The sequence below is a fragment of the Aotus nancymaae genome, unplaced genomic scaffold (assembly GCF_030222135.1).
Source record: "Aotus nancymaae isolate 86718 unplaced genomic scaffold, 86718_ANA_hifiasm-v0.15.2.pri h1tg000036l, whole genome shotgun sequence".
Classification (NCBI taxonomy): Eukaryota; Metazoa; Chordata; class Mammalia; order Primates; family Aotidae; genus Aotus; species Aotus nancymaae.
Window position 1 is genome coordinate 71801556 of NW_026988450.1, and position 21090 is coordinate 71822645.

The 21090-nt window shown below is 44.2% G+C and overlaps 1 protein-coding gene across 1 annotated transcript in view; it reads left to right on the plus strand.

The window, feature by feature from the left end:
* The first annotated feature begins 9670 nt into the window (after positions 1–9670).
* The window catches only part of NTAQ1 (N-terminal glutamine amidase 1), a 28172-nt gene continuing 16752 nt past the window's right edge, over positions 9671–21090 (plus strand). Inside the window, exon 1 of the mRNA XM_012451597.2 lies at positions 9671–9799. Coding sequence (XP_012307020.1) covers positions 9717–9799 — 83 coding nt within the window. The 5' untranslated portion in view covers positions 9671–9716. The remainder of the gene's footprint in view (positions 9800–21090) is intronic.

Genomic DNA, 21090 nt, shown 5'->3' on the forward strand with positions numbered 1-21090 from the left:
CCCAGAGGTTCAAGATCAGCCTGGGCAACATGGTGAAGCCCCATCTCTACCCAAGATACAAAAATTAGCGAGGCATGGTGGTGTACACCTGTACTCTCAGCTGCTTGGGGGACTGATTCAGGAGAATCACTTGAGCCTGGGAAATGGAGGTTGCAGTGAGCCGAGACTGCGCCACTGCACTTTTTAGCCTGTAAAAACAAACAAAAAAATTACCACAGTGGCTTCAGCTTTTGGTTGGATTAGTGAGTTGAACTATGCCCCCATAAAGGATATATCCATGTACTAAACCTCAGTTTGCGAATGTGATCTGATCTGGAAATAGGTCTTTGCAGATATAATTAAAATCTCAACATGAGATTATCCTGGTTTGTGGTGAGCCCTAAATCCAGTGACTAGTGTTCTTACAAGGGAAAGGATAGAGAGACTGGTGCATACAGACACACGGAAGGCAGTGATGTGAAGACAGGCAGAGACTGTAGTGATGTGTCTATAAGCCAAGAAATGCCAAGATTTGCCAGCAACCACAAGAAGTCAGGAGAGAACCATGGAACAGATTCTTCCTTCAACTCTCCAGAAATAATCAACCTGGCTGACACTTTGATTTCAGACTTCTGGACTCCTAAACTGTGAGAGAATAAATTCCTGGTTTTTAAAGGTTACCAAGTTTGTGGTAATTTGTTACATATAGCACCACTGGGAAATACGTACAGTACAGTTGGTCTGGGATTGGTCCTCTGTTGGTGATCAATTTTATCTTTTTTAATCTTAACTATTCTAGATAGGAGTGACTTGATTTAGGAAAAGAAAAGGCAGCAGAGGTTGGACGTGGTGGCTCACACTTGTGATCCCAGCACTTTGGGAGGCTGAGGTAGGTGGATCATAGGCAAGTTCAAGACCAATCTGGCCAACATGGCAAAACCCCGTTTCTACTAGAAATACAAAAATTAGCTGGGCATGGTGGCATGCGCCTGTAATCCCAGCTACTCTGGAGGCTGAGGCAGGAGAATAGCTTGAACCTGGGAGGCAGAGGTTGCAGTGAGCCAGGATTGTGCCACTGCATTCCAGCCTGGGTGACAGAGCAAGAATCCATCTCAAAAAAGAAAAGAAAAAAAAGAAAAGAAAAGAAATGGAGGTTCTTGTTGGCAACCCCTGACTACTTCAAAAAGACTCAAGTGTTCTTACTTCATGTGCTTCAGAAAAGAGGCTGAGGTCAGAGCTAATCATGATTACATTATCTCATTTGGGATGAGGTCATAGGTGGGTCCATTTCTGTTCTTTGGTAGCAAAATTGGAAAGTAAACATTAATTTGGACTGGGATTTCTTTCAGGAATGTTGCAAATATGAGCTTACTGAAATTGTATACCTAATCTTACTGATTTCCCACAAAAGAGGAAGAAATATTAATTGAATGGAAGTGGGGAGGCATTGTTGACATTTGCCATATTTTAGCTGTTCTATTCCATTTTTTAGCCCTATCCCAGATTCCCCTTCTATCTGGGAATTTTTCTCTTTGGGTGGGTTTGGTTTAGGCAGGGCCTAGCCTCCTTCTGTGGAAGTCCTACAGGGATATACACCTCATTTCCCTGGACACCTGGCAATGAGGATTCAGGCATGCAACCTTGGCTCAGCCAATGGGCTGCTCCTATTTGAGGCATTTATTACCTCTTGGAGGAATGACACAAAGATGCTGGGACAGAGATTATTCATGGTGGCAGAGCAAAAGATATGGAAGCATAGCATTAATGGTGCCTTTTAAAATTTATTTGCTTATTTATTTATTTTTGAGACGGAGTCTCATCCTGTCACCCAGGCCAGAATGCAATGGCACATTCTTGGCTCACCACAACCTCCGCCTCCCGGGTTCAAGTGATTCTCTTGCCTCAGCCTCCTGAGTAGCTAGGATTACAGGTGCCCGCCACCACACCCAGCTAATTTTTGTATTTTTAGTAGAGATGGAGTTTCACCATGTTGGCCAGACTGGTCTCAAACTCCTGACCTCAGGTGATCCACCTGCCTTGGCCTCCCAAAGTGCTGGGATTACAGATATGAGAGCCACTGTGGCTGGCCTCCTTTTTTTTTTTTTTTTTTTTTTTTTTAGAGACAAAGTGTTACGCTCTTGCCCACACTGGAGTCCAGTGGTCCAGTGGTCCAATCATAACTCACTGTAACTTCAAACTCCTGGGCTTAAGAGATCCTCCTGCCTCAGCCTTCCAAGTAGCTAGGACTACAGGCACATGCCAAATGGTGGCATCTTAACCAACTGTTCCTTAGATGTTTGGAGTATTATCTCAGTGTAACCTGGGCTGTGCTTCCCTTCCTCTAAGCCACACCCAACTTCTCCCCTCCTCAACCTCCCAGAAAACTTTTTTTCTGCTTAAGTTAGCCAGAAATGTTTTCTGTTGTTTGCAACCAAGAACAGCGACTGGTGGCTGGGCATGGTGGCTCACACCTATAATCCCAGCACTTTGGGAGGCTGAGGCAGGTGAATCACCTAAGGTTAGGAGTTCGAGACTAGCCTGACCAACATGACAAAACCCTGTCTCTAATAAAAATACAAAAAAAATTAGCCAGACATAGTGGCAGGCACCTGTAATCCCAGCTACTCGGGAGGCTGAGGTAGGAGAATCACTTGGACCCGGGAGATGGAGGTTGCAGTGAGCCAAGATTGCCTCATTGCACTCCAGCCTGGGCAACAGAGTGAGACTCCATCTCAAAAAAAGGAAAAAAGAAAGGAACACTGACTGGTGTGAGACTTCGGTCTGCAAGAGGAATTTTACCAGTGTTTTCTAGAACAGTCACCTATAAAACTAATGGTGGAAGACCATGTGAGGCAAATATCCTTTTCAGATTAAGGAGTTGGAAGATGAGGAGTGAAAGAGAAAGGGAACAGGAAGAGAGAAGGGAAGATATATATATATATATATATATATATATATATTTTTTTTTTTTTTAGTAGAGACAGGGTTTCTCCATGTTGGCCAGGCTGGTCTCGAACTCCCGACCTCAGGTGATCTGCCTGCCTTGGCCTCCCAAAGTGCTGGGATTACAGGCATGAGCCACCGAGCCTGGCCTTTTGGTTTTGTTTTTGAGGTGGAGTTTTGCTCTTGTCACCCAGGCTGGAGTGCAATGGTGCAATCTTAGCTTACTGCAACCTTAGCTTACTGCAACCTCTGTCTCCCAGGTTCAAGTGATTTTCCTGCCTCAGCCTCCTGAGTAGCTGGGATTACAGGCATGCACCACCATGCCTGGCTAATTTTTTGTATTTTTAGTGGAGATGGGGTTTCACCATGTTGGCTAGGTTGGTCTGGAGCTCCTGACCTCATGTGATCCACTTGCGTCAGCCTCCCTCAGTGCTTGGGATTACAGGCATGAGCCACCACATCCAGCCTAGTGATTTATTTTTGGGTCAGGGTCTCACTCTGTTGCCCAGGCTGGAGTGCAGTAGTGAGATCATAGCTCACTGTAGCCTCGAGTTCCCAGGATCAAGTAATCCTTCCAGCTCAGCCTCTTAAGTAGCTGGAACTACAGGTGTGCCACCATCATGCTCTGCTAATTTTTATTTTTAAATTTTTTGTAGAGATGGGATCTCACTGTGTTGCTGAAGCTGGTCTCATGCTTCTGCACTCAAGTGGCCTTCTTGCGTTGGCCTCCCAAAGTGTTGGGATTACAGGTGTAAGCCACTGAACCCTGCCCTTTTTTCCCCCATAGTCACAACCCATCCTGGGAATAAACATCAGGCTCATCAGAGCATAGTTTCTAGAATACATATATATATATATATATATATTTTTTTTTTTTGAGATGGAGGCTCGCCCTGTTGCTCAGGCTTGAGTGCAGTGGTGCAATCTTGGCTCACTGCAACCTCTGCCTCCGGGGTTCAAGTGATTCTCCTGCCTCAGCCTCCCAAGTAGTGGGATTACAGGGGCCCGCCACTGTGCCTGGCTAATTTTTGTATTGTTAGTAGAGATGGGGTTTCACTATCTTGGCCATGATGGTCTCAAACTCCTGACAACCTGCCTCGGCCTCCCAAAGTGCTGGGATTACAAGGGTGGGCCACCACGCCTGGCCGGAATACATATTTTTTTCCTTTTTTTTTTAATTCCAATCTGTACTTTTCCAATTTTTTTCTTTTAAACTCAAGACAGCAAGTATTCATATTTAATCTATGACATCTACTATAACATGTTTTCTTAAAGATCCATAAGAGGGACTTTGGGCTCATAGTCTAACACTCTTTCAGTATTCTGGGATATAACTCTGGGTCTGAAGATTTTTTTTTTTTTTTTTTTTTTTTTTTGAGATGGAGATTCGCTCTAGTTGCCCAGGATGGAGTGCAATGGCATGATCTCAGCTCACGGCAACCTCTGCGTCCTGGGTTCAAGTGATTCTCCTGCCTCAGCCTCCCGAGTAGCTGGGATTACAGGCATGCACCAACACGACTGGCTAATTTTGTATTTTTAGTAGAGAAGGGGTTTCTCCATGTTGCTCAGGCTGGTCTCGAACCCCATACCTCAGGTGATCTGACCGCCTTGGCCTCCCAAAGTGTTGGGATTACAGGCATGAGCTACTACGCCCATCCTGGGTCTGAAGATTTTTAACACATTTAAGACAAAGTGATTTCTAACCCTGCACCTGTCTTGGTCTTTAATTTCCTTTTACTGTTTTCCTTATTCTTTACAACTTAAGGACCATTTTTCTTTGATTAAAAAAATGCAAGCAATATAGGCATTAGGTATTTGTCTTTTCTTTTGGTTGTCTGATCACATCATATCATATGATCCCAAGCAATATAAACAAAATATAAACAAAAAATAAAACTCTAAGCCCCCCAACCATCCAAATGGATTCCTTTTCTCAGCTAAGGGGATTCCAAAGCTAACCTGAATAACAGGTTCCAGCCATGATAGGAAGGGGGAGTCTGGCAAACCTCATTAGACCCTCCTCTCTTTTAGAATTCAGGCCCAGCTGACATCAACACAGAACTTAAGACTGATAGAACAGACTCTTTTAAGTCTGATAAGAAACATTTACAGGCCTGGTTCTGTGGCCCCTGCCTGTTGTTCCAGCCTGGCACACTGGCTCTTTCTCAGTATGCATTCTCCCCTTCTTCCTTGAGACACTCAAATGTTACCTGCACTGCTCAGAAGAAACTCTCTGTTTCCTGATCTCCTTTGCACCTGGAAGTGATCATGTGAGTATCTTTTGGTCAGTGGAATATGAGCAGAATGATGTGTACAACTTGCAGATTTTGTCCTTGAACCTCCCACTACTCCTTTTCCCTGGTCTTACCAGTCAGAATGCAATCAGCAGGTAGGGTGGCAAGCCACCTTCAGCCACGCAGACTAGGGCATCACTCTAGATATGGCCCCCAATAAAACATCAGGAGCCTGGGTAACAGATATTGTAGAGACACCATATCAGCTCTGGAATGTATATGCTCAGGCTGTTGCATGAGAAATGCATTTGTGTCTCATTTAAGTCACTAATACTTTTGGGGTTTCTTTGTTACAGCAATGCCACCTGTATTTTAATTAATAAAAATGCCATCAATTCAACAAGGATTTATGCCAGCTACAATGCTTATACCCTGCTCAGAGCTATCTGAAGATAATAATCCTAACTGCAAAATTATGTAGTTGTTTTTTAAAATTATTTTATTTGTTTTTTAAGGGATGAGGGTCTCACATTGTTGCCCAGGCTGCAGTGCAGTGGTACAATCATAGTTCACTGCAGCCTCAAACTCCTGGGATCAAGCAATTCTTTCACTTCAGACTCCTGGGTAGCTAGGACCACAGGCACCACCATGCCTTGCTAATTTCTGAAATTTTTTTGGTAGAGACAGGGTCTTGCTGTGTTGCCTAGGTTGGCCTCAAACTTCTGACCTCAAGTTATCCTCTTGCCTTGGCCTCCCAAAGTTCTGGGATTACAGGGGTGAGTCACTACACCTGGCCTATGTAGTTGTTTATGACATAGGGTACTGAGAACTGCAGACCTCTCAATACAACTCTGTTCCAAATCCCTGCACTAGCAGAACTGACCAAACTCGAGGATGGCTTCTAGAAGTATAAGGCTCTGTCAGCCTTCTCCCCCAAACCCCTCATTAAAATGCCTGCCTAAAAAAGCTCAAAGCTGCCAGGAAAATTTACTATTTCTTGTCGCCAGTACCTGAGGATAAGCCCCTGACCTCCCTTTCTTAGAGCATTTACTAAAAAGGGCATAGAACTGTAAATATGTATTACTTGCAACTCAGAAGCCCTTCTCAAGGACTTAGAGAGCGATTCCTTTGAAATGTAACCATCAGGAAGGACAGGGCCTCTGACTCCCAGTCTCTGTGGGAGGATAGAATCCTAACTTAGATAACTCCCAGCTAGCAGACACAGCTGGCCTAATTGTATTTCTACTGACCAACCCTTTGTAATTGTTACTTCCCTGGCTCTATTGAGCAACCCCGTCCCAGTCCCCTTCCTCCCTCCTTCCTCATTCTCCTTTTGAAATGCCCAAATCACCTGTGCACAATTGGAATCGAGCTCAGCTCTTTCCCCTACTGTCAATAGTTGCTGAATAAAATCTGTTTTCATCACTTTGACTAATGTTCAACGGCTGTATTTCTGACAGTACCTATATTGTGCCAGGTACTATGCTAAGTGTTTTGCAGATACTAGTTTATTTAATTTTCACTGCAGCACCCATTAGATAAGCACTCTACTATTATTATTCTCATTTTAGAAATAAACTGACACTCAAAAATCCTAGTGTTACTTATCCAAGGCCACTCAGTAAGTAGCCAAGATACGATTTGAGTGTGTTTCTGACTCCAGCACTATTTATACTATGCTACCTCTCAGGGCGAAACCCATGCCCTGGAAGAGCTCATGGCAGAGGTAGAGACAGAGTTGCTGAGCATGCTACTGCTTTTAAAGACATATGAATAAAAAGTTGTGACGGAACAGGAAAAAAAAAAGCTGCAGGAAGATGGAAGCCAACAATAAACTCTTTCTGGGAAAAGCTGCAAATAAGGCATGTGAAAGAGAGCATCATACATCTTGTGCAGAGACTTAGGTGTATCAAAGGAACAGTAAAACACTCAGCGACAAGAGTATAGTGGGGAGGCTGAGGTGGGCGGATAACTTGAGGTCAGGAATTTGAGACCAGCCTGGCCAACATGGTGAAACCCCACCTCTACAAGAAATACAAAAAATTAGCTGGGTTAGTGTGGGTGGAGGTTGTAGTGAGCTGAGATCACACCACTGCACTCCAGCCTGAGCAACAGAGACACCATCTCAAAAAAAAAAGGTATAGAGTATGTGGGCAATAATGAAATCAGATTTTTTAAATCAAAAATCACGGTTGTTAACATTTATTATGATATGCCAGCAACTATTCTAAGGGCTTTATATAGATAAACTCAACTAATCCTCATAATGACTCTACGAGGTAGTAGCATTATCATTAACTTCATTTTACAGATGCGGAAACAGACACAGAGGAGTGAAGTAACTTTGTCCAAGGTCACCCAACTGGCAAATTGTAGAACGTACCCAGCCTGGCTTCAAAGTCCTATAGTAAGTAATCTGTGCCCAATCAGGGTAAGAAACCACACAGTAGCTCAAGTAAGGGAAGTTAAATGTAAAGAACTATTAACTATGTTAGCTGAGCACGGGGGCATGTGCCTGCAGTCCCAGGTACTCAGGAGGCTGAGGCGGGAGGATCACTTGAGCCCCGGAGTCGAGGCTGCAGTTAGCTATGATTATGCCATGGCACTCCAGCCTGGGTGACAGAGGAGACTCTGTCCCCCTCTCCGCCAAACTTATTAACTATGATAAAGGCATAACTACAACATATAAGGAAACTCTATACAGTACCTTACTGCATAAAGGGTAGGGTTAGAAAGGATCCTGGTTTCTGTGTCAAGAGGTTGAAGAAAGGTTATTGCCAGTCTAAAGCTGCAAGGTTAGGGAGGGACCACGTTCTGAGTCTGGGGCTGGGGCAGACTCAAGGATGTTCTCACCACCACACTCATCCTGCTGACTTTAAGTGGAGCAGTTAGGCCATTTACATTCAATGTTAGTATTGAGTTGTGAGGTACCATTCCATTCATTGTGCTATTTGTTGCCTGTGTAGTTTGGTTTGTTTTTGCTTTTTAAATTGTATTTTTGTTTTATAGGTCCTTTGTGATTTATGCTTTAAAGAGGTTCTGTTTAGATGTGTTTGCAGGACTTTTTTTCAAGATTTAGAGCTCCTTTTAGCAGTTCTTGTAGTGGTGGCTTGGTAGTGGCAAATTATCTCAGCATTTGTCTGAAAAAGACTGTATCTTTCCATCATATATGATGCTAGTTTTGCTGGATACAAAATTCTTGGCTAATTGTTTTGTTTGAAGAGGCTAAAGATAGGGCCCCAATCCCTTCTAGCTTGCAGGGTTTCCCACTCACTTTAAAGGAGAAACGTTTGCCAAAGTTGTTATTTAGCATAGAGGCTATGTGGAAGTTTGTATTAGGAGCTGAGAGGCAATAAAATTGGTAACTGACAGGAACTGTGCTCAAAGTCTTTAGGATTTATCAGCTTTGAAACTCCTGAGATTGGAGAATCCGACTGTGGATAGCTAAAATCAATGTAAACATCTCAGTTTTTATAATAAGAAGTGTACCCCCATTAGCTATCTATGCTCATTGCAAATATGAACAATTCAGAAGACTAAAGTGTAAAGTGAAAGTCCTTGAAACTTAAAGTCCCTGATATTAATACCATTCATTCACCAGAGATAAACACTATTTTAACAATATGATGTCTTTTCTTCCAGACTGTCAGTAATTGAACAAATAATATGATTAACACAAAAAGGATACCACATGAACTCTTTAAACTTCTTTTAAAATTTACTATATCGGGGAATTAATATATATTTTCGAGCCAATAGATACAGGTCTTCCAATTAAAAAAATTAAATTACAATAGGGTGAGATTTGGGGTGCTATCCCTTTCGGAAAGCGTCCTCGATGAGGTCATATTTGGAATTAACCTCCACTCCCCACATCTTCTCTGGGCTCCCGCGGACTCCAGGCTGAGTGCTGAATTGTGGATTTTCACACCCAAACCTCTGTTATTTCAGTGTCTCACCTGGCTCCTCCACAGCGCAGAAGCTCACCCCAGGTTGGAAAAGCCTCTCCGAGGAGACTCAGCGAAGCGCCATTCAGGGCCCAACTCAAGCCCAAGCGTAGCTCCTCCCCAGGCCGCCGCCGGAGACCCTACTTCTCCCAAACCTCACCGGGGCCCCGCCCCTGACTCCGCCCACCAGAACACGCACCCCCCCCAGCCCCGCCCCACTCCAGGCTCCACCCACCATCCGGGCTCCGCCTACCCGGAACCACGCTGTCGTCCTTGTCCGGCGCTCCGTCCACTGGAGCTCGCGCCACTCACCCCACCCCCGACCCGCCCACTTCGCTTGGGCTCCACCCTCCCAGGAACCTGCGCCGCTCTCCCCGAGCTCCGCCCACTTCGTCCCGGGATTCCCGCGCCGGGAACTCAGCTTGCTAGCCCCGCCCAGGCCACGCCCCACCACGCTCTTGGCCCCGCCACCCAGAAACTGCCCCGGCCGCCCCGCGCTCCGCCCATCCCGCCCTGGGAACGCGTGCGGGCCGCTACTCGTCAGCCCCTTCCTTTGCTACGTCAGGTCCAGTCGGTCTTCCTGCGGCCGGGGACCTGGCTGAGCTAGTCGGCCATGGAGGGTAATGGGTCCGCTGCCGCCCAGTACCAGCCGGCCAGCCCCCCGCGGGACGCCTGTGTCTACAGCAGCTGCTACTGGTGAGGAGGCGCGGGCGCAGCCTCCGGGTCTCCCCGGCTCCTGGGCCGCGAGTCGCAACCGTGGCTCTCCTCTTCCCGGCCCCTTCTCGGGAGCGCTCCCGGCGTCGGCCGGCGGATTCTACAGTTTCTGCGGGAAGAGGGAGCGGGAATGGCAGCTCTTGTCTCTTGAGTAGAGCGTGGGCTATTGGATGGGGTTGGGAATTCGTTCGGAATCATAGGGTCGTTAGTGCATTTCCTGTGCTTGGTGCTTGTCGGTTGGATTTGCTCTGCAGATCTCTGCTTGGGGGCGAGGAAGGGTGGAGCTCTGAAAACCTTTGGAAGTTACTCTGCTGAAGCTTGTGGGGTTTCGGACTGAGGTGAAGGCTATTTTAATTTTGGAAGAGAATGGAGGCACAGAGAGTTTGGTGTAACTTGCCAAGGTCACCCAGCTAATAGCCAGGAATCCAGTTCAGGCTCTCTGAACTGTTGTCATTATAATAATGGTTGTCATTATAATAATGGTTATCATGTTGTCATTATAATAATGGTTACATATACACAGCACTTGCTTTAGGCCACGCATTGTTCTGGGTAGTTTGGGTAACATAAATCACTGAGCATCACAGTCACCCTAAGAGGTAGGTATTATTATCCTCATTTTAAAGATGAGAGCACTGAAGCACAGAGGGCTGCAAGTAATTTGCACGGGGCCACGTAGCTTGTGAATGAAGGAGTGGGAATTTACAGGCAGAGTCTGGCCCTGGAGTCCATGCATTGCATCTCTGTCCTAGGCCACCACTGCAGCTGAAGCACCACCCCTGCCTTGGTCCTTTTTCATTCCCATACCTACTCTTTCCTGAGTAATGACTTCTTCCCCAGCTTCTAGTCCTTGCACAGGAAACCTCAGGGCTCTCTAAAATTACTCCTCCCCCTTCTTCTGGTCACTAAACCAATGTCACCGAGAGCTTAGCATTTGTTTGGTCCTGATTGCATGTCAAGCTTAGTGCCAGGTGCTTCCATCGATGTCCAGGAGGTAACTTATTTTATTACCGTTATCTTCAAAAAGCCTGAGTCGCAGAGAGGCTGTTGTGTGCCCCCAGATCACACATCTAGGAAGTGGTGGTGCTGAAACTGGAACCTCTTTGTGATTCTGAAGTTCATGCGTCTTAACTACTGCACTGCTTTTCTGTCCTGCCTCTCTTCTAAATCCTTTTAGTTCTCCTCCCTAATGGCCATTCATTGTTTTATTCATTCTTTCAATAAATGTTTATTAGGCACTTGGCATACGTGGCACACTTCTGGGCACTGGGAATATAGCAGTGAACAAAATCGACAAATTCCCTCATGAATTTCTTGTTTCTTATATTTTGATGAGAGAAAAGCAGACAAGGCCAGGTGTGGTGGCTTACGCTTGTAATCCCAGCACTTTGGGAGGCAGAGGTGGGTGGATCACTTGAGGCCAGGAGTTTGAGACCAGCCTGGCCAACAAGCAAAAACCCTGCCTCTACTAAAAATACAAAAATTAGCTGGGCAGGGTGGTAGGTGCCTGTAATCCCAGCTACTTGGGAGGCTGAGGCAGGAGAATTTCTTGAACCCAGGAGGTGGAGGTTCCAGTGAGCCAGTGCCACTGCCTTCCATCCAGGGCAGCAGAGCGGGACTCCATCTCAAAACTAAACAAAAAATGACAAAAACGAGTGAGCCATGCTTGGGTGGTGTTAAATGCTGTGAGAAAAATAAGATAAAGGATGGTGACTTATTTTCTATTAGGATATTTTGAGAAGACGTTGATCAGGTGATAACTTGAACAGAGATCTGAAGAAAGAGGCTGGGAGCTTTGCAACTTTTGAAGGATGGTTATTTAAGCAGGGAGAATAGCAGGTACAAAGACTCTGAGAAGGAATCATGCTGTGAGTATGACAGGAACAGCGAGGAAGCTGGTGCAATTGGAGTATTGAAGTAAAGCAGTCTCGTAGAAGAATGGTAAGAGATGACCACTCTACCACAGGGTTTCTCAGCCTTGGCTCTAGTGACATTTTGAGCATGAAAATTCTTTGCTGTGGGGGCTGTCCTGTGTATTGCAGGATGTGTAGCAACATCCCTGGCCCCTACCCACTAGATGCTGTTACCACCCCAGCCCTAGATGTGACAACTGAAGATGTCTCCAGACATTGCTAAGTGTCCTGTAGGGGCTGGGGGGGCAAAATCACCTTTTGCTGAGAACCAGTGCTCTAACCTGTCTGAACACATCAGGTAGGACACCACACTACTTTGACTCCTGCAGCTTTGTGTGTGTGTGTGTGTGTGTGTGTGTGTGTGTGTGTGTGTGTGTGTTTTAAGACAGAGTCTCAGTCTGTCGCCCATGCTGGAGTGCAGTGATGTGACCTTGGCTCACTGCAACCTCCGCCTCCCCAGCTCAAGCTGTTTTTCTGCCTCAGCTTCCCCAGTAACTGGAACTACAGGCGCCCACCACCACGCCCAGCTAATTTTTGTATTTTTAGTAGAGACGGGGTTCCACCACTTTGGCCGGGCTGGTCTTGAACTCCCAACCTCAGGTGATCCACCCATCCAAAGTGCTGGGTTTACAGGTGTGAGCCATGGTGCCCGGCCATCCTGCAGGTTTTTTTAACTTGAAATGAATGCCTCCTGTTTACTTCTGGGTAGATAGTGCCTTTCCTGTGCTTGGTGCCTGTTGGTTGGATTTGCTCTGCAGATCTCTGCTTGGGAGTGAGGAGGGGTGGAGCTCTGAAAACCTTTGGAAGTTACTCTGCTGAAGCTTGTGGGGTTTCAGACTGAGGTGAAGGTTATTTTAATTTTGGAAGAGAATGGAGGCACAGAGAGTTTGGTGTAACTTGCCAAGGTCAGCCAGCTAATAGCAGCCAGAAATCCAGTTCAGGCTCTCTGACGCCAGAAACCATGATCTTTACCATGTTGTCATTATAATAATGGTTACATTTACACAGCACTTGCTATAGGCCACGCGTTGTTCTGGGTAGTTTGGGTAACATAAATCACTGAGCATCTCAGATGTTACTTACGCTTCAAGACCCTGCTTAATGATGATAGTGGCAGCCGGTATTTGTGTGGGACTCTGTGGTTGGCAGAGCAATTCTGATTCAGACTTAATTGTTTTGTGTTTTTCAAAGAGTTGTGGAGTGCCTGCTTTGTGCCAGGGATCTTCCCCGTCTGCATGCATCTCTGACTTCAGCCCATCACGGGGACCCCCTGCAGAGTCCCAGTCTTTCTGCTGCCAAGATGATCAGTTGACAGCTTGGGGCAAATCCACAGCTCTTTCTTTCTTTTTTTTTTGAGTTGCTTATGCTTTTGTTTAGAGTCTAAAGAACATTTCCAATATTATCCAATCACATATTTTGTTTGAGTTTTGATATAATGAAAATCTGTTTTTCCTTTTCAACTTTTATTTTAGATTTGGGGTTACATGGGCAGATTTGTTACATGGTTGTAAAGTGTATGTCTTGGGGGTTTGGTGTAGAAATTATTTTGTCACCCAGGTAGTGAGCATACTACCAGATAATTTCTTGACCCGCATCCTCCTGTCACCCTCCACCCTCAAGTAGGCCCCGTGTCTACTGTTTCCTTCTTTGTGTCTATGTGTACTCAATGTTTAGCTCACACTTATAGACAAGAACATTCAGTGTTCGGTTTTGTGTTCTTGTGTTAATTCACTTGGGATCTTGGCCTCCAGCTCCATCCATGTTGCTGCAAATGACATGATTTTACTCTTTGTCATTGCTGTGTAGTATTCCATGGTGATGATCTATACCACATTTTCTGGATGCAGTTCATTGATAGGCACCTAGGTTGATTCTGTATCTTTGCTATAGTGAATAGTACTGTGATGAACATATGTGTGCATGTGTCTTTATGGTAGAAGGATTTATATTCCTTTGGGTATATACCCAGTAATGGGATTGCTAGGTCGCATGGTAGTTCTGTTTCAAGTTCTTCGAAAAATCTCCAAACTGCTTTCCACAGTGGCTGAACTAATTTCCATTCCCACCAGTATTTAAGCATTCCCTTTTCTCTACCACCTTGCCCGCATCTGTTATTTTTTGACTTTTTTTTTTTTTGAGACAGTGTCTCACTCTGTCACCTAGGCTTGCAGTGCAGTGGCATGATCATAGCTCACTGCAACCTCAACTTCCTTGGCTTAAGTGATCCTCTCACCTAAGCCTCCTGAGTAGCTGGGAGGACAGGTGTGCACCACCACTTTTTTGACTTCTTAAATTATTTTTATTTTTTTGTTCATTTTTATTAATTTTTTTTTGAGACAGAATCTCACTTTGTCGCCCAGGCTGGAGGGCAGTGGTACAATCATGGCTCACTGCAACCTGGTCTCAATCAATCCTCCCACCTCAGTCTCCTGAGTAACTGGGGCTATAGGTATGCACTACCATGCCCAGCTAATTTTTATATTTTTTTGTAGAGATGGGGTTGTGCCATGTTGCCCAGGCTGGTCTTGAACTCTTGGGCTCAAGCAATCTTCCTGCCTTGCCCTCCTGAACTGTTGGGATTACAGGTGTGAGCTACTGTGCCTGGCCTGACTTTATTAAATTGCCATTCTGACTGGAGTGAGATGGTATCTCACTGTGGTTTTCATTTGCATTTCTCTAATAAAGACTAGTGATATTGAGCATTTCTTCATATGCTTCTTGTTGACTGTGTATGTCTGTTTTTACTTTTTTTTTTTTTAGACCTAGTCTCACTCTGTTGCCCAGGCTGGAGTGCAGTGGCTCAATCTCGGCTCACTGCAATCTCTGCCTCCCGGGTTCAATTGATTCTCCCAGCTGAGCCTCTGGAGTAGCTGAGATTATAGGCAAGTGCCATCATGCCCAGCTAAGTTTTGTATTTTGAGTAGAGATGATGTTTCATCATGTTGACCAGGCTGGTCTTGAACTGCTTACCTCAAGTGATCTGTGTGCCTTGGCCTCTCAAAGTGCGATTATAGGCATGAGCCACTGCTCTCGTCTGTATGTCTGCTTTTCAGAAGTATCTGTTCATGCTTTTTGCCTATTTTTAGTGGGGTTGTTTTTTTGCTTTTTGATTTAAGTTCCTTACAGATTCTGGATAGACTTTATCAGATGCATAATTTGCAAATATTTTCTTGCATTCTGTAGGTAGTCTGTTTTGGTTTTTGTTTTTCTGAGACAGGGTCTCATGCTGTCACCCAGGCTGGAGCGCAGTGGCACGATTACAGCTCACTGCAGCCTTGACCTCCCTGGCTCAAGTAATCCTCTCACTTCAGCCTCCCAAATAGCTGACATTAGAGGTGTGCACCACCATGCCTGGTTAATTTTTAATATTTTTATAAGAGAGAGATCCAAGATGGCTGATCACTAGCAGCTCAGGATTGTAGCTCCCAGTGAAAGTGCAGAGAGCCAGAGGATGCCACACTTTCAGATGAATTTTTGTTGCTCACAGATCAGGAGATTCCCAGCAGAGGAGCCCCACGGGTTGCCAGCGTGACTCTTGTGGCCGGCGCAGTGGTTTTGCTGGCGCCTTGGTGCGGCAGTTCTTGGTGCAGAGTGAGTGGGACTGGGTCCCCTTTTGGCCGATTCCCAGGCAGAAAAGCACCATCAATCTTAACACTGCTATTTTGGCCAGCGCAGTGGATTGCTCACATTTCGGCGCTGGGAATGAACAAGTTGGATGTCCACTCAGAGACCTAATTTGAAAGTCAGAAATTACAAAGACGACAGGTGGATAAATTTACAATGATGGGAAGAAACCAGCGTAAAAAGGCTGAGAATACCCAAAATCAGAATGCCTCTCCCTCTACAGGGGATCACAATTCCTTGTCAGCAACGGAACAAGCCCTGATGGAGAACGAGTGCGTTCCATTAACAGAAGTAGGCTTCAGAAGGTGGATGATAAGAAACTTCTGTGAATTAAAAGAGCTTGTTCTAACCCAATGCAAAGAAACTAAGAACTTTGAAAAAAGGTTTGATGAAATGCTAATGAGAATAGACAATTTGGACAGGAATATAGGTGAATTAATGGAGCTGAAAAACACAACACAAGAACTTTGTGAAGATTGCACAAGTTTTAACAGTCGAATTGATCAAGCAGAAGAAAGGATATCAGAGGTCGAAGACCAACTTAATGAAATAAAACGAGAAGTCAAGATTAGAGAATAAAGGATAAAAAAGAATGAGCAAAGTCTCCAAGAAATATGGGACTATGTGAAAAGACCTAATCTACGTTTGATAGGTGTACCTGAATGTGATGAAGAGAATGAATCCAAGTTGGAAAATACTCTTCAGGAGATTATTCAGGAAAACTTTCCCAACCTAGTAAGACAGGACAATATTCAACTCCAGGTAATACAGAGAACACCACAAAGATATTCCTCAAGAAGACCAACCCCAAGGCACATAATCCTCAGATTCATTAGGGTTGAAATGAAGGAGAAAATACTAAGAGCAGCCAGAGAGAAAGGTCAGGTTACCTACACAGGGAAGCCTATCAGACTTACAGCAGATCTCTCAGCAGAAACCCTAGAAGCCAGAAAAGAGTGGGGGCCAATATTCAACATCCTCAAAGAAAAGAACTTTCAACCCAGAATTTCATATCCAGCCAAACTGAGCTTCACAAGTGAAGGAAAAATAAAATCTTTTGCAAACAAGCAAGTACTTAGAGATTTCACCATCACCAGGTCTGCTTTGCAGGAGCTTCTGAAAGAAGCACTATACATATAAAGGAGCAACCAGTATCAGCCTTTCCAAAAATATATCCAGCTAGCATTAAATGGCAGTATTAAACTCATATATATTATTAACTGGATAAAAAGCCAAAACCCATCAGTATTCTGTATCCAGACCCATCTCACATGCAATGATACACAAAGACTCAAAACAAAGGGATGGAGGAAGATTTACCAACCAAATGGAGAGCAAAAATAAATAAATAAATAAATAAAAAGCAGGAGTTGCAATTCTCACCTCTGATAAAATAGACTTTAAAGCAACAAAGATCAAAAGAGACAAAGAAGGACATTACATAATGGTAAAAGGTCAATGCAACAAGAAGAGCTGATGATCCTAAATATACACGCACCCAATACAGGAGCACCCAGATACATAAGACAAGTTCTTAATGACTTATAAAGAGACTTAGCCTCCCACATAATAATAGTGGGAGACTGTAACATCACATTGTCAATACTAGACTGATCAATGAGATAGAAAATTAACAAGGATATCCAGGACTTGAACTCAGATCCAGAACAAGTAAACTTAATAAACATTTATAGAACTCTCCACTTCAAATACACAAAACATACATTCTTGTCAGTACCATAACACACCTATTTCAAAAGTGACTACATAATTGGAAGTAAATCACTCCTCAATAATTGCATAGCATTTCATAGGTTTAAATGAAATATTGGTTGGCTGCTTGTTTGTTATTTTCTTCCCTTATTCTGTCCTGTCTCCAGTGTTAAGCACAATTATTGGCATAAAAGAGGTTTTCAATTCCCATTTTTAGACTGCATTCTAGCCTGGGCAATAAAGCAATACTCCCGATCTCTCTCCCTCTTTCTCTTCCTTTTTCTTCCTCGTCCTCATTCTTTTTTTTTTTGTTTCTCTCTTTCTTTCTTCCTTTTTTTCCTTCAAAAAATAAAAGAAATAAAAAATAAATATTTTTGTAGAAACAGGGTGTCACTATGTTGCCCAGGCTCATCTTGAACTCTTGGGCTTAAGTAGTCTTCCTGCCTCGGCTTCCCAAAGTGCTAGGATTACAAGCGTAGGTCTCACAGCGCCTGGCTGTAGGTTGTCTGTTTACTTCATTGATAGTTTGTTTTGCTGTGCAGAGCTCTTTATTTTAATTAGGTCTCACTTTTCAATTTTTGTTTTTGTTGCAATTGCTTTTGGATTCTACATCATGAAATCTTTGCCAGGGCCTATGTCTGAAGAGTGGTATTTCTTAGGTTTTCTTCTAGGGTTTTTATAGTTTTAGGTATTACATTTAGGTCTTTAATCCATCTTGAGTTAATTTTTATAAATGGTGAAAGGAAGGGGTCAAATTTCAATCTTCAGCATATGGTTAGCCAGCTATCCCAGCATCACTTGTTGAATAGGGAATCTTTTCCCATTGCTTGTTATTGTTGACTTTGTTGAAGAGCAGATGGTTGTAAATGTGTAGCTTTATTCCTGGGTTCTCTAACCTGTTCCATTGGTCTGTGTGTCTGTTTTTGTACCAATACCATGCTGTTTTGGTTATTGTAGCCTTCTAGTATAATTTGAAGTTGGGTAGTATGATGCCTCTGACTTTGTCCTTTGCTTAGGATTGCTTTGGCTGTTTGGGCTCTTTTTTGGTTGCATATTAATTTTAGAATAGTTTCTTCTAATTCTTCCACAGCTCGCCCTTTCTTCCTTCCTTCCTTCCTTCCTCTTTTTCTTTTCCTTCCTTTCCCTCCTTTTCCTTCTCTTTCTCTTTCCAGAACAGGGTCTCGCTACATTGCCCAGGCTGGTTTCAAACTCCTGAGCTCAAGCCATCCTCTTATCTCAGCTGAAGTGTCGGGATTACAGATGTGAGCTACTGCACCGTACCTACAGATATTTCTGTTTCAGCTGTGACTCCTCACATTTCCAAGTATAAGACCACTTCCCCCTTTTTTTTAACATCAAAACTTTCATGAAATTCTCCTATATGATATTCGCTGTGCTCTTGAAAAACAGTTACTGACTAAAAGGGACTAAAAATTCAGTGACTTCCATGAAGTTTACATTTTTTTTCTGTGTAACATTTGCATATATTTAAAAAATAACAGACAATGTATGTTCAAGCCATATTATGTATTCACCTTACCATTTGTGCTTATGGTGTCTATGGATTCATAAACTCTTTGGTTTTTTTTTTTTTGAAACAGAGTCTTGCTCTGTCACCCCCAGCTAGAGTGCAGTGGTGTGATCTTGGTTCATTACAACCTCCACCACTCAGGTTCAAGTGATTCTCGTGTCTCCTGAGTAACTGGGATTATAGGCATGTGCTCCTACACCCAGCTAATTTTATATTTTTATATATATATATATATTTTTTTTTTTTTTTTGAGATGAAGTCTCACTCTGTCACCCAGGCTGGAGTGTAGTGGTGCGTTCTCGGCTCACTGCAACCTCTGCCTCCTGGGTTCAAGTGATTCTCTTGCCTCAGACTCCCAAGTAGCTGGGATTACAGACTTGTGCCACCATACCTAGCTATTTTTTTTTTCTTTAATAGAGACAGAGTTTCGTCATGTTGGCCAGGCTGGTCTCGAAATCCTGACCTCAGGTGATCTGAGGTCTTGAACTCTTGATCTCAGGTGATCCGCCTCCCTCGGCCTCCCAAAGTGCCTGGATTACAGGTGTGAGCCACCTCACCCAGCCTCTTTGTATTAACTCGAAGCCCACCCTTAGAGGGGAATGAACAAAGAGAAACTAAAACCTATGCCTCTTCCCATATCCCTCAGAATTAATGACTCCCTCTTCCTTTCTGCATGCATCTTTTATGGCCTTCTATGATGCTTGCCATTTATGGATTTGTATGTCTCTGCTCATGGTCTGTAAGCTCTAATTTATCATCATATCCTCCAAGCACTTAGCACAGTATTTTGTACATTATAGGCTCTTGAAGATATTTATGGTAAACTCTCCAAAAACTTCTGTAGGCCAGACAGATAAATGTCTTCTTCAAACCTGGCCTTAGAACATTTAGATTAAGAAAAATTTATCTACTCTATATATACATATGTCATGTTGGAACAGTCAGTAATTTTTTTTTTTTTAAGAGAGAGTCTTGCTCTGTCACAGGCTGAAGTGCAGTGGCACAATCTTGGCTCACTGCAACCTCCACCTCCTGGGTTCAAGCGATTCTCCTGCCTCAGCCTCCCAAGTAGCTGGGATTATAGGCATGTGCCACCATGCCCAGCTAATTTTTGTATTTTTAGTAGAGACAGGATTTCACCATGTTGGCCCTACTGGTATCGAATTCCTGACCTCAGGTGATCCACCCACCTCGGCCTCCCAAAGTGCTGGGATTACAGGCATGAGCCACTGCGCCCTGCCCAGTCAGCAAATTTATTTTTATTTTTATTTTTTGAGACGGAGTCTCACTCTACCACCAGGCTGGAGTGCAGTGGTGTGATGTCGGCTCGCTGCAACCTCCGACTCCCTGATTCAAGCGATTCTCCTGCCTTAGCCTCCTCAGTAGCTGGGTTTACAGGCACATGCCACCATGCCCAGCTAATTTTTGTATTTTTAATAGAGATGGGTTTTCACAATGTTGGCCGGGATTGTCTTGATCTCCTGACCTCGTGATCTGCCCACCTCGGCCTCCCAAAGTGCTGAGATTACAATTTTTATTACTCTGTATCACATATGGTATGAAGTAGTCAGTATCAGTAGCAATATCCCCCTGAAATTTCTTTTTTACCATGACCACCACTTTTTCCTTGTGGTTTCCTAGTTATTTTAGGGAAAAGGAAAACCATGGGAGAAAAATATGTCCAACTTCTGTGTTTTAAGCCTAGTCTTATGGAGCATTGAGACAGGCAAGGCAAAGATTTATGAACTGAAAGAGAGTCTACTTCCATACGATGGTGACCGTCTTCAGGGTTGTTCATGCCTTGCTTCATTTTTAGGTAGCATGATGTAGATGAAATTAGGCTTTGGGCTGGACGTGGTGGCTCACGCCTGTAATCCCGGCATTTTGGGTGGCCGAGGCCGGCAGATCACCTGAGGTCAGGAGTTTGAGACCAGCCATGGTCAACATGATGAAATCCCGTCTCTACTACAAATACAAAAATTAGCCAGGAGTGGTGGCGTGCATCTGAAGTCCCAGCTGCTTGGCAGGCTGAGGCAGAAGAATTGCTTGAACCTGGGAAGTGGAGGTTGTAATGAGCCAAGATTGCGCCACTGTACTTTAGCCTGGGCTACAGAGCGAGACGCCGTCCCCCCTGCCCCACCCAAAAAAAAGAAATTAGGCTTTGACAGACTGAGTCAGGTTCTGTGAACAGTGTTGGTGTAGCTCATTTTGAGCAAAGGTCCTGTGTGTCTTATTAAAGAAAGATAGGAAGCCAGCAGCTGAGCTGTGAGTACTGCCCGCAGTGACTGGTTTCCTGTAGATGGGGGTGCAGCTCAGTTACTGCTCTGTTTGATGCACTGGGCATCGCTTTACTTAGGCGGGTTCTGACCACTGCTTCACAGGGCCAGAGACCTGTCTTGTAGAAGAGAGATTCATCTGGGGCAGAGGTACAGGAAGATTGATTTCAGTTCAGTATGAGAAAGAACTTTGTAAAAGTCAGGCCTCTCCAGAAG